This window comes from Phocoena phocoena, chromosome 13, assembly GCF_963924675.1.
Source record: "Phocoena phocoena chromosome 13, mPhoPho1.1, whole genome shotgun sequence".
Taxonomy (NCBI): Eukaryota; Metazoa; Chordata; class Mammalia; order Artiodactyla; family Phocoenidae; genus Phocoena; species Phocoena phocoena.
The window spans coordinates 79243148-79255139 of record NC_089231.1 but is presented as its reverse complement, the minus strand read 5'-3'; the positions used below and the strand labels follow the sequence as shown (position 1 = coordinate 79255139).

General features: G+C 46.4%; 1 protein-coding gene across 1 annotated transcript in view; it reads left to right on the top strand.

The window, feature by feature from the left end:
- The first annotated feature begins 551 nt into the window (after positions 1-551).
- KSR2 (kinase suppressor of ras 2) overlaps positions 552-11992 on the top strand; it is a 398943-nt gene continuing 387502 nt past the window's right edge. Inside the window, exon 1 of the mRNA XM_065889764.1 lies at positions 552-731. Within this exon, the coding sequence (XP_065745836.1) occupies positions 552-731 (180 nt within the window). The remainder of the gene's footprint in view (positions 732-11992) is intronic.

Sequence of the window (11992 nt, the reverse complement as noted above, 5' to 3'; positions counted from 1 at the left end):
CAGCATCTTGAGAACGCGCTAAAGCACCACAAACGGTGGACAATGCCGTGTCACTGCAACTGGGAGGGGGGCAAACCAGATTTTTTTTGACATAAAAGCCAGCCAGCCAAAAATATATAATTTTGTCCTTCACGGAGCCGGTGTGTAAAGAGTGAGCGCTGTTTTCCTTCTCTCCCTCCTCCTCTCCCTCCCCCTCCTCCTCTTTTTCCTCCTCCTCCTCCCTAAGTGTACAGACAGCATCACATCACCTGGTTTGCTTCTGAGAAACAGCATCTCTCCTTTTCAGGGACCAGAGACTCAGAGAGAAGAGACGTTCTAATGAAGTCTGCTTGATACCCCAAAATAAAATAATAAATTGTGGCTCTTGTCCCCTCCTCCCACCCCCACCCCCTCAACCCTGTGTGAGATGTTGGGTTTCTTCTTCATGAGACATTGTTGAGAAGTCGCAGTGGTTGGAGAGGCGTAGGGGGCAGACTACCTCTGCTCCCCCCACACCCCCCTTTTTTCTCTCCGGGAGGAGGAGGAGGGGAAGGGGGCTTGCAGAGCAAGCGATGGATGAGGAAAACATGACGAAAAGCGAGGAGCAGCAGCCTCTGAGTTTGCAAAAAGCCTTACAGCAGTGCGAGTTGGTCCAAAACATGATAGACCTGAGCATCTCCAACCTGGAAGGGCTTAGGACCAAATGTGCTACTTCCAACGACCTCACACAAAAAGAAATCCGGACCCTGGAGGTAGGTGTTGCCTATGGAAAGAAAGCCATCCTTCCTTCCCTCCCCCTTCTCCCCCACCATCCCCTTTCCCTTGATTCTGTTTGTTGGGGGTGGGGTGGGCGGGTGGGAGGGTAGCAAGGTGGGCACGATTTGGTCTCCTGTGATTTATCTTGCAAAGCCTGCACTGGGTGTCCCTTTACTGTACTGCTGTCGTCGGCGCTTGGCTGGGTGGTGGGAGGAGTAGTAGTAACTGTTATTCTTTATTATTATTCTTGCGGCTGTGGTTATCATTCGCTTCCTCTTTGAGGAGTGAGTTCTCCCTTTTTTTCGCTTGTGAATTTGTTTATATGCCACGGGGGCTTGCTTGTGTGCTGGGTAAGACATTAAGGCGCTGCAGAGAACCCACGTGACCTTGCGCATTCTGCAGGTGGTCAAAAGGTGCTTTTTGCTCGCAGAATGGGGCTGCCTGTAAAGATAGACCTCTTCTTTTTCGGCCTCCTTCCCAGCCCCCCTTTTGCTCCTTGGATTTGGTTTGTTTGTTTGCTTGTTTGTTTTCAGTAATGTACATGTCAGGAGGCAAGATGCATGAAAAAGAATTCCCCATTGAGCTACCCATTTCCAGTCAAATCATTTTGATGCAGGGAGCTGTTGCAGGCCTGAAACGTGTTAAAACACAAACAAACAAAAAACAAAAACAACCCTGGATCAGCACACACAGGTGGTGTGGGAAAATACTCTGAATCTCGGTGGGACCGTGCAAAAAGGGGTCAGCAGTTTTATCTTTGGCGTGTTGTAACATTCTCTCCAACAGAACTTGAGGGGGAGTTTGAAGCAATTTCGTGGGGGGGATGGGGGGGTGGATGCAAAGTTACTCAGAAAGAAGATGGCAGAAATTATTTCTTCTGAAGGCCATCTGGTCAAAGGAAGAAGGTTTCGAGAGCTTTAGGAAACGCCTGGCGTCCACGTAATCACTGAGCATCCACGTTGTTCGAAACATCTCTGGGGTTCGACTCACATCCCTCTCTCCAACCGGCCCCGTGCTACGCATGGCTTGATTAGATTTGGGAACTCCCATTAGCTGGTACTTGCTGGGGGTGGTGGCCATGGGGCTGGGAGGAAAGGAAGGTGGTTCTCCCTGTGGTGGTGCGGGCGTGTGCAGAGCTGGGATGGCCACTAGTTTCCAGCCCGTGTGTTTCCAAGGCCTGAACTCTTTAATCCCTACTGAATCTTTTAGCCCTTGTGCCCCCATTCTAGCCTGGATGAGCATCTATCTCTGGTTCACTTTCAAGTCTTCCTTTTTCCTCCGTGGTTTTAAATTTGGCCGCATGTCAGCAGGCAGGAAGGTCACCAGTTTGAAAGTGGAGTTGTGTGTGTGTGTGTGTGTGTGTGTGTATTGAGTATGCTATTTGCTCCCCTAGAATGCATCTCTGTGTGCACCTGTCATCTGGGAAAATGATCGTCAGAAATGAAATAACGTAAGTATCAAGGGGTAGCAGAGGCGTGGGAATTCTGTGGGGAGGCACACAGGTATTTTCTTTCTCGGAGCTTTGGAGAGCCATGTAGGCTAGGACTCCGCTGATGGAAGAAAAAGTGTGGGATGCTCTGGCCCAGCCTTCTGTCTCTGTCTGAGCAGTGCCCAAGAGAAGATTCTGTTCAGAATTGCATGTTGTAAATAAATAACCCAAAAGGGCCACCGGAGGTCTCTTCTGTTCCTCTGAGTCAGGAGTCCCGAATGCTAGTTTGTGTATTGCTATGTAAGTTTCTCCAGTTTTCTTTTCCTCTTTCCAGCATGCTCCATCCTCTGAGAGCTCCCTGGATCATGGTGATTGTTGTAGTGGGCCATGGATTCCATTGCTTCTTTTCTGCATAGTGGTTTTCTTTTTAAACTGGGGGATGTGGGCATTGGTATGGTGGGAAGTGACAGTTACTGGGAATGCATCCGTTGTTAGTTTCCTAATCCCAGTATGCCACAGAGTGTGCCCACGACTTTATCCATATTGCCCAAGAAAGGATCTTGAGCAGTTATGCCAGTTGAGGCTTCCTAGGTCTCTAGGGCTAGGGTGGGGCCTCTGGGGAGGGGCTGATGCCTTAGGGTCCAGGCAAGTGCTGCCAAACCTCTCATAGGTTTTGGATCCACAGTTGTTGTTGTTTTTAAATCCCAGCAGTTGTCAAACTTTATATATCAGAACCGCCTGAGGGAGCTTATTAAAAATGCAGATTCTCAGCCTCTAATCCCAGAGATTCTAATTCCGTTGGGATTGGAAGGGGCCTAGGGATCTGCATTTAGTAAACAGTCCAGGTGTTTCTGATGCATGTTTTCATATTGACACTCTGAGAAAGACTAATCTAATAGGAGATAGAGGCCATATTTCAGCTATTTGATGATGACATCTCCCTGCTCACAAACCCTAAAGAAAGTAGTAAATTGAACAGACCATCCCTGAAAACCTTGCCTATAACCCCTGTGGAAACAAAAAACATCTGACATGGACTTAGTCTCCAAGAAGCGTACTTTCCTGATGAGGGAGACAAGGCTAATAATGTGTTATGTGAGATAATGATAAAGTCCAAACAGTAATATGGGAGACAGCATGTGGGTCCGTTAGGAATGTGTTCAGCTGCGTGAAATGGAAAATCCACCCAGCGTGCTTAGGCAATTAATGGTTTATTTTTCTCATGTAGCAAGAAGTCTGGAGGTATGTAGCTGCTTGAATTGGCTCAGTGAGTTAATAACATTGGGGCTGATGTCTTTGCGAATTCTCATGGCCTCTTCCTTATGGCCACAAGATGGCCCCTGAAGCTTTAACCATCACACCCAGGTTCAAGGTATGGAAGAGGGGGACCAGGTGAATAGGAAGGAATAAAGGCTTCATATCTCTGTTTGGTTTCCGCAGGACACCTCTGCCTTCCTACCCCTAAGGTGATGTTTCATTATGTCTTCTTTGCCAGAACTGGGTCAGATCACTTGTCCGAGCTGCAAGGCAGTGGGGGGTACCACCGTGACTGGTTTAGATAGTTGCAGTCCGTTTCCTGGTTTGACCTGTTGCTACTCCATACAAAATCAAGGTTGTGCTAGCATGGAAGAAGGCATGAAGGGACATTGGGTGGACAGCCAGCAACACTGGCCACAGTATGTTACCAGGAGGTACTTTGGCAGAGAAGAAACGTCATGAGTTTTGGAGTTAGACCGATGTAGTTTGGCATTCTAGCTTTCCTACTTACTTTATCTTGGCCTACTGATTTACATTTTCTGATCCCTGGTTTCATTTTTGGCAAAATGGCAGCGAAGGAATAACATTACCGTCCTCAGAGGTGGTGGTAAGGATGAGGAGGTGAGATTTTCAAGGGCCTGACGCCGTCTGTAGCCCAGTGCCTGCAGGCGCTGAATAAATGGTAGCTTCTTTGATGGTGATGATTAGCATTACATGGTGCAGAGTAGATGACACGGAGGGAACAGCGCAGACTGGAGGGAGAGAAGAAGGAGCTTAAGCAGCATTTCCAAAGTATGTTCTGTGGAACCCGAGCATTCTCACTCTTTCAACAAATACTGAAATCCTGGCACTGTACTAGATGCTGGTGGTCAGCAAGTATTCTGAAGGCAAAATAAATCCCATGGTTAGCACATTTGGGAAAGGTTGAGGTAAGCCAAAGAGATAGGTATCTCGCCTGCAGGACTTCTCAGAGCCTTTAATGTGCTGTATTTGTACATTGTGACTCCAAGAGAGGGTAGCGTCTGCAGTGTTTCCTTTTTCCAGAGACATCTCTTGGGCTTGATGTTCCATAGAATGCACCCAGGGAAACATGTGACGAAGTGGTTAGGGAAGCATCCTTGATTGGGGAGCTGGGGACCCTGAGTGGAGTGAGGTATGGGGGGGAGGGTTTAAATTGCAGCGGGTTGGGGGAGCTCTCTGGGCCAGAACAACAAACCAGATGGAGGCATTCTCCTGCCTTTAAGGGGCAGCTTACAGACCGGCTGGCCCAGAATGGAGAGTACCTGGTAGAGTGTCATAGGAAACGAATTCAGGTTACAAACTCCTGGGGTGTAACTTAGGATCAGGAAGTCAGACAAACAAAGTTTCATCCCTTTGAGAGGGGAGATAGAAATCTTCAAAGGTTTTGGAGTGAGTACAATTAAAAAGTTGTTTCAAGGTTAGTCTGATGGCAGCCTGCAGCAGGGACCAGCAAACTTTTTCTGTAACGGGACAGATAGTAAATCATTGAGGCTTTGTAGGCCATGTGGTTTCCATCACAACCACTCAGCTCTGCTGTTGTAGCCTGAAGCAGCCACGGACAACCCAGAAATAAATGTTTTCTAATAAAACTTCATTTAGGGCCCCTGAAATCTGAATTTGATATAATTTTCACACGTCACGAAATAGTATTTTCCTTCTAATTTGTTTTTTACATTTAAAAATGTAAAAACTATTCTTCGGTTTTGGGCCTTAAAAAAACAGGTGGTGGGTCAGACTTGGCCCGTGGGCTGTAGTTTGCTGATCTCTGATTTATAGGGTGAGAAATGAACCTGGAGGCACAGAGGCCATCTGAAAGGTGAGTGAGTGGCACTAGGGCTGGTGGGCACTGGCCACGTGCAGCTGGTACTGAGTTGGGTTCTATTTCGGTTAAGTTACAAGTGGAGGTAAATATCAGGGATTGGGTTGGGGGATGGCTAAGTAACAGAATCTCCTATACAGCGAGGGTGTTCTAGCCGTCACATATCTATTATTTGTTCTTTATCTGTTCCGTCGCAATGACTTATTATGGTTTGAGAGACCATACCTAGACTTAATTAAGTTTGGGAAACTGGACCTCAGACAATAACGCATTATTTTCAGTGACGCTGTGGGTTGGGATTGGCTGGGCAGTTCTTTGGCTCGTCTTGCAGAGCAGTAGTTCTGGTCATCCGGCAGCTCCACTGAGGCTGAATGGTCCAAGATGGCTCTATTCATGTGGCTGGTGGTCGGCTAGTGATTGGCTCAGGTACCTCAGTTCTCTTCCACATAGCCTCTCCAGCAGGACAGCCCAGATTTCTTTCTTTCTTTTCTCCCTTCCTTCCTTCCTTCCTTCCTCTCTCTCTCCCTCCCTCCCTTCCTTCCTTTCTCTCTCTCTCTTTCTTCCTCCCTCCCTCCGTCCCCTCTTTTCTTTCTTTCTTTTTTCTTTCTTTTTCTTTCTTTCTTTCTTTCTTTTTCTTTCTTTTTCTTTCTTTCTTTCTTTCTTTCTCTTTCTTTCTTTCTTTCTTTTCTCCCTTCCTTCCTTCCTCTCTCCCTCCCTCCCTCCTTCCCTCCTTCCTTTCTCTCTCTCTCTTTCTTCCTCCCTCCCTCCCATCTTTTCTTTCTCTTTTTCTTTCTTTCTTTCTCTTTTTCTTTCTTTTTCTTTCTTTCTTTCTTTCTTTCTTTCTTTCTTTCTTTCTTTCTTTCTTTCTTTCACTCTCTCTCTCTCTCCCTCTTTCTTTCTCTCTTTCTCTCTCTCTCTCTCTCTCTCTCCTGTCTCTTTTTTCTTTCACTGAACTACAGTGTACTTACAGTGTCCAGATTTCTTACATGGTGGCAGCAGCAGTGTTCCAAGAAGGCAAGCTCCAATTCATAGGCTGTCTTAAGCCTCTGCTTCTGTAACTTTTGCTAATGTCCCACTGGCCAAAGCAAATTATGTGGTTGAGCCCATCGTCAATGTGGGACTTAGTATCCAAGGGTATGGATTCCAGCAGGTGTGGTTCATTGGGGGCCAGTGAACAATCTAACATAACTGAATCATAGCTATGGAAAAAATCCAAAATAAAGCCGAAAGAGCATGGGAAAGAGGGGAAGGGGCGTGGGATGATCAGCAAAGGCCCCCTTGGGGAGGTTTTACTGACCTGAGGAAGCAAGCCATGAAATATCTGGGGAATGCGCAAGTCAGAGGGAACAGCAGGTGCAAAGTTCTTGGGTGGGACTGCGTTCTACATGTTTTGAGAACAGCAAGGAGACCACTGTGTTTGGCGCAGGGTGAGCGGGGAAGGGGTGAGGGGCGCAAGTGGGAGGCAGATGCAGGGCCCCAGTCATAGACGGCTTGGCTGAGATACTCGCACTTTGTTCTAACTATGCAAAGGGTGGGGGACTGACTTACTCAGAAGCTCCTTTTGATTGCTGCAGGGAAAGTAGACTATAGGGGAGAAGAATGGGAGCACAGGGACAAATTGGGAGGTTAGTATGGGAGTAAAAGCCGGGAATGACTGCTTTTATTTTTCTTTTTTGCGATACGCGGGCCTCTCACTGCTGCGGCCTCTCCCGTTGCGGAGCACAGGCTCCGGACGCGCAGGCTCAGCGGCCGTGGCTCACGGGCCCAGCCGCTCCGCGGCATGTGGGATCTTCCTGGACCAGGGCACGAACCCGCGTCCCCTGCATCGGCAGGCGGACTCTCAACCACTGCGCCACCAGGGAAGCCCGGAATGACTGCTTTTGACGCGAGTGATGGTGGGGAGATGGAGCAAGTGGCCGGTCGCAGACGGTCACGTGCATGGGAGGTGCGCGTGAATCGGATGTCTGGGGTGAAGGAAAATAAAGAACCGAGGATTATTCCTACGTGTTTGGCAGAAGAACTAAGTGAATGGCGGTGTCATTATCTGAAGTGTGAAGACTGGGGGTGGATTAGGTTGGGCTTGACAATGAAGTCCTGTTTAGACATTTACGTTTGTGAAGTAGACAGTTGGGTATGTGAGCCTGGAGACTTGAGGAAGGCTAGAGGTATGAGGTTCACCTAACACGTCAGGAGCATCTTTTCATCTTATTAAATAGTATTTTTAATGGCTGCATAGTGTTACATGGCTGTTGCGTAATTTAACTTATTTAATTCTGTCAGATGTGTATGTTTATCATGTTCCACTATTATAAATAATACTGTAGTAGACATCCTTGTGGCTTGTAGTCATCCTTGCCTTTGATTCCTAGAAGTGAAATATTGCTGGATCCAAGGATATGCAAAGTTTCCAGACTTTTGATAGGTTTTGCCAAATTACCTTTCACCCACAGTGTGGGAAAGGGCCCGTTTTTCCCTATCCTCAGTCTGGATTTATGTTTTGTTTTATTTTTTGGTTGCCTGTGCTTTGATGACCAAGAGCTCTGGGTTAAGGAGGCAGTTGTCTTAGGCCCAAATCTCGTCTTCCCTGTTTGCACTTGGGAAGGACCTGGGAACCTGCGTTGGTGAGAGCAGCACATGGTTTTCCATGCACAGCACCCAGCCTGCGGCGACCCAGCCTCTCCCTTGTTCTCATAGAGACATGGGTGGGACGTGGTCTCAAACTTCTGAGTCAGTGGCAAGAGTTACTTCCGAAGGGTTCTCTACCCCCTCTGAGGTTTTAGGGTGGGTTCTACTAGGGAGCTCTTATCCTTCTTCCAATGGGCAGGAAACTGAGGACTCTTCCTTGTCTCCCTGTGGACGGGTCATTTTCTGGGCTCCCCTCTCCACCCCCCTCGCCAGGCTCTACCTTTTGGGACCTCCCTTCCCCCTTGCTGCTCTGGAGCTGGGGAATGGAAGGTGTTCCGAAGCTGAGGAAGCCAAAGGGGGACATGGCAACTGGGAGGGAGGATGGAGAAGCTGAAGGGTGGGGAGGGAAAAGGGACAACAGTGGGAGAAAAGCCAGAGCGTAGCGTGATTTTCTTGGGCAGGGTTTCTATGACCCTTGGAATGTCTCTCCAGCGGGGAGTGACTGTAACTGTAGTTGTTCCTGTTTTACAAGCCAGCGAACTGAGGTTTAGAGTCACTGATCTGACCCAAACTGCAAATTCAGGCAGCCACGGTTCCAGGAAGAGGTTGACTGCTCCTCCCTGGAGTCCCCAGAGGTGGCCTGGCCTGGAAGAAAAGAAAGCAAAGATGAGAGCAAATAGAGGCGAAGGAGGAAGCATAGGTGATAAGGGGAGTGTGATCAGAGGTGAGAGCTGTGGGATTAATGAGAATCCTAATGATGGAATACTCTGTCACTCATATGCTCTCATTGGTGACCATGCCAGATGATGACTGAAGAGAAATGCAGAACTGATGGAGACGCAGTAGGGCATCTACAGAGACAAGGAAAGATGAGAAAAAGAGAGGGAGACATTTTATTTTTTTTTATTATTATTTTTTAAAAAGTCTTATTTATTTAATTTTGGCTGTGCCGGGTCTTAGTTGCAGCATGCACGTGGGATCTAGTTCCCCGACCAGGGATCAAACCCGGGCCCCTTGCATTGGGAGCGCGGAGTCTTACCCACTGGACCACCAGCCAGGGAAGTCCCCAGAGGGAGGGATTTTAGACCTGAGAGGTCCAGTATGCCAGCCACTTGCCACATTGACTATTAATCAGTTGAAATGTGGCAAGCTCTAATTGAACTGTGCTATTATTATAAGATAGCCCCCAGATCCCAAGCTCTTAGAAAGAATAGAATGCAAAATACCTCATTGGTATTCTTTTACATTGACAACTTGTTGAAATGATGCTATTTTAGATATATTGGGTTAAATAAACTATGTTAAAATTGATTTCACCTGTATCTTATTTTGTCCCTGGGGTTATTAGAACATTTTAAATGACACAGGCAGCTCACTGTATATTTCACTTGGTCAGCGCTGCTCTTGAGCATTGAGGTGATTTCTGTGTTTTGCCATAATGGAAATCTTGTTCTTGATAAAGACTGAAAGCACGGGCCCCCTGGAGTTTCTAGGCAGCCATCGATTAAAGCTGTGGATGCATTCCAAAGATGGATGTCTTCGATTTCCCTGGACCAGGAAAAAAATAAGATGAAGACTCAGAAATAATAACATAATTGAGTCCCTGGAAATTTGGGTGGGTGCTCGAAGCAGTAGAGCCAAGTAGTTGGGAGGGTGTGGGCTACACAGTAAGACTGCTTGGATCCCGGTCTGAATTCAGGATCTGCTAGCTATGTAACCCTGGGCAAATGAGCTCTCCTTCCTGAGCCTCAGTTTCCTTGCTTATAAAATTGGGACAGTGTTTTACATGGGGTCGTTACGGTGATTCAATGGAAGCATGCATTAAAAAGCCGAGCAAAGTCCCCGGCACATAGCAAATGCTTAATAATTGTTAGCTTTGGCGGTTTTGATGATCATACTCTCTGTAGCTCGTCATAGGGAGGTTAGGGTGCTTCAGCCCTGAGGTGGTGGGTGGGGTGTTTCAGCCATCCAGGGAGGTACCAGTTCATTTATTCGGTCATTGTTAACTGAGCCCCCAGCGTGTGAGAAGCAGGGAGAAGACAGCAAGACGTGAGAAGGCGAAGCCCATGGAGGCCTTCTATGGGATAATGGCACACCTGCTGGGCCACAGGTGACATAAGCAAACAAGATTCTCATACCAGGTGTGCATCTTCGAACTGCTCACAGATGACTCTCTTCCCATCAGTGCCTGGCAGGCTTTAGTCTTTAAACCATTTGCTCGTCATAAACTCCAAGTTGGATAACAAAATGCCAGTTATGGGGTTGGGCCTTAAACTCCTGAACTTGTCTCAAGCTTGTGCGGTAAAGAGAAGAGTCAGAAGCTGTGATATCCAAGTGCTTCACAGGACCCTGAGAGGTTGTGTAGGCCCCCTCCTGCCCCGGGTCCAGATTCGGCTTTGCGATTTGGGGCGAGCGCTACTTCACAAAGCAGCCTTTTAAAAACTGCATTTTTTTTTTTTATTGTGGTAAAATATATATAACATGAAATTTACCATTTTAACTATTTTTAACTGAGCAATTCAGTGGCGTTGAGGACTTTCACGGTGTTGTGCAACCATCATCACTATCCATCTGCAGAACTTTTTCATCACCCCAAATAGAAATTCTGTACCCATTAAACAATATCTCCCCCTGCCCCCAGCCACATGGTTACCTCTATTCTGTGTTCTGTCTCTGTGAACCTGACTATTCTAGGCGCTACCTCATGTAAGCTGAATCGTACACTATGTGTCTTTGGTGTCTGGCTCCTTTCACGTAGCACAGTGTTTCTGAGGTTCATCCATGTTGTAGCCAGTATCAGTGTTTCATTCCTTTTTATGGCTGAATAATATTCCGTTGTATTGACAGACCATGTGTTGTTTATCCATCCTGTGTTGATAGACACTTGAGTTGCTTTCATCTTTTGACTACTGTGAATAATGTTGCTATGAACATTATTGTACAAGTATCTGTTTGATTCCCTGCTTTGAATTCTTTGGGGTTATGTATCTAGGAGTGGAATTGCTGGGTCATATGCTAATTCTATACTTAATTTTTTGAGAAACATTCATACTGTTTTCCACAGTGGCTACACCATTTTATATTTCCACCAGCAATGCACAAGGTTTCCAATTTCTCTACATCCTTGGCAATACCTACTCTTTTCTGGTTTTTTGACTATAGCCATCCTAGTGGGTATGAAGTGGTATCTCATTGTGGTTTTGATTCACATTTCCCTAATGACTAATGATAGTAGGCATCTTTTCATGTGCTGATTGGCCATTTGTATATCCCCTTTAGAGAAATGTCTATTCAAGTCCTTTCGTAAGTCAGCCTTTTGATATGGGTGAGTTATAAAGGTTAGAATTATCTTCCTTCTGTTGGCTTGGATCTGCTCTCTGATGTCTTTTATCCTTTGGTTCTACTCTTTGGAGGAGAGCGAATAAGGCCAGTCCTTCCTTTGGCTGACAAAAGTCTCAAGTAGAGTTTGCATTTAGATCTGGAACCTACCAAGTAGAGATGAGAGATAGCCATGCCCACAGATTCCTGACAAGTCTCCAACCCAAATTTTGCAGCCGCTGTCTCCCTGCTTTGTCCTGTCTGAGTTCCATTCTTATAGAATTTTGGATTCTGGGGTCTCTGGCGATGATAAATTTCCCTTTGTCTGTGCACCGATCCTACCCAGAGTATCATGCCCATCAGAAATAGTCATGAATGTGTCTCTTTGTGCCCATCCACAAAGGCCCTGCGATGGTGCCTTGGGCAGGGTTGAGTGGCATGCACTTGAGCAATGAGGCGAATAGACAGGTATAAAAAAGAACCCATCAAGTGGGGCATCCAGGGGCTTCATTTTTATTAGGTAGGAGGTAGAGCAAGGTTAGATGCCACTTTTTGTATTTTTATGCTTATCTGACTTGGAGAAACAGTGCTTTGTGATAAACCCAAAAAACAATATTATCCTTTTAATATGTTGCTATACTATTATTTTAATATGTTGCTGGATTTGATTTGTTAGAATTTTGTTGAGGATTTTTGTATCTGTTCATGAGGGATATTGTCTGTGGTTTCCTTTTTCATGCCATTTTTGTTTAGTTTAAGTATCAGGGTAATACTGGCCTTATAAAACG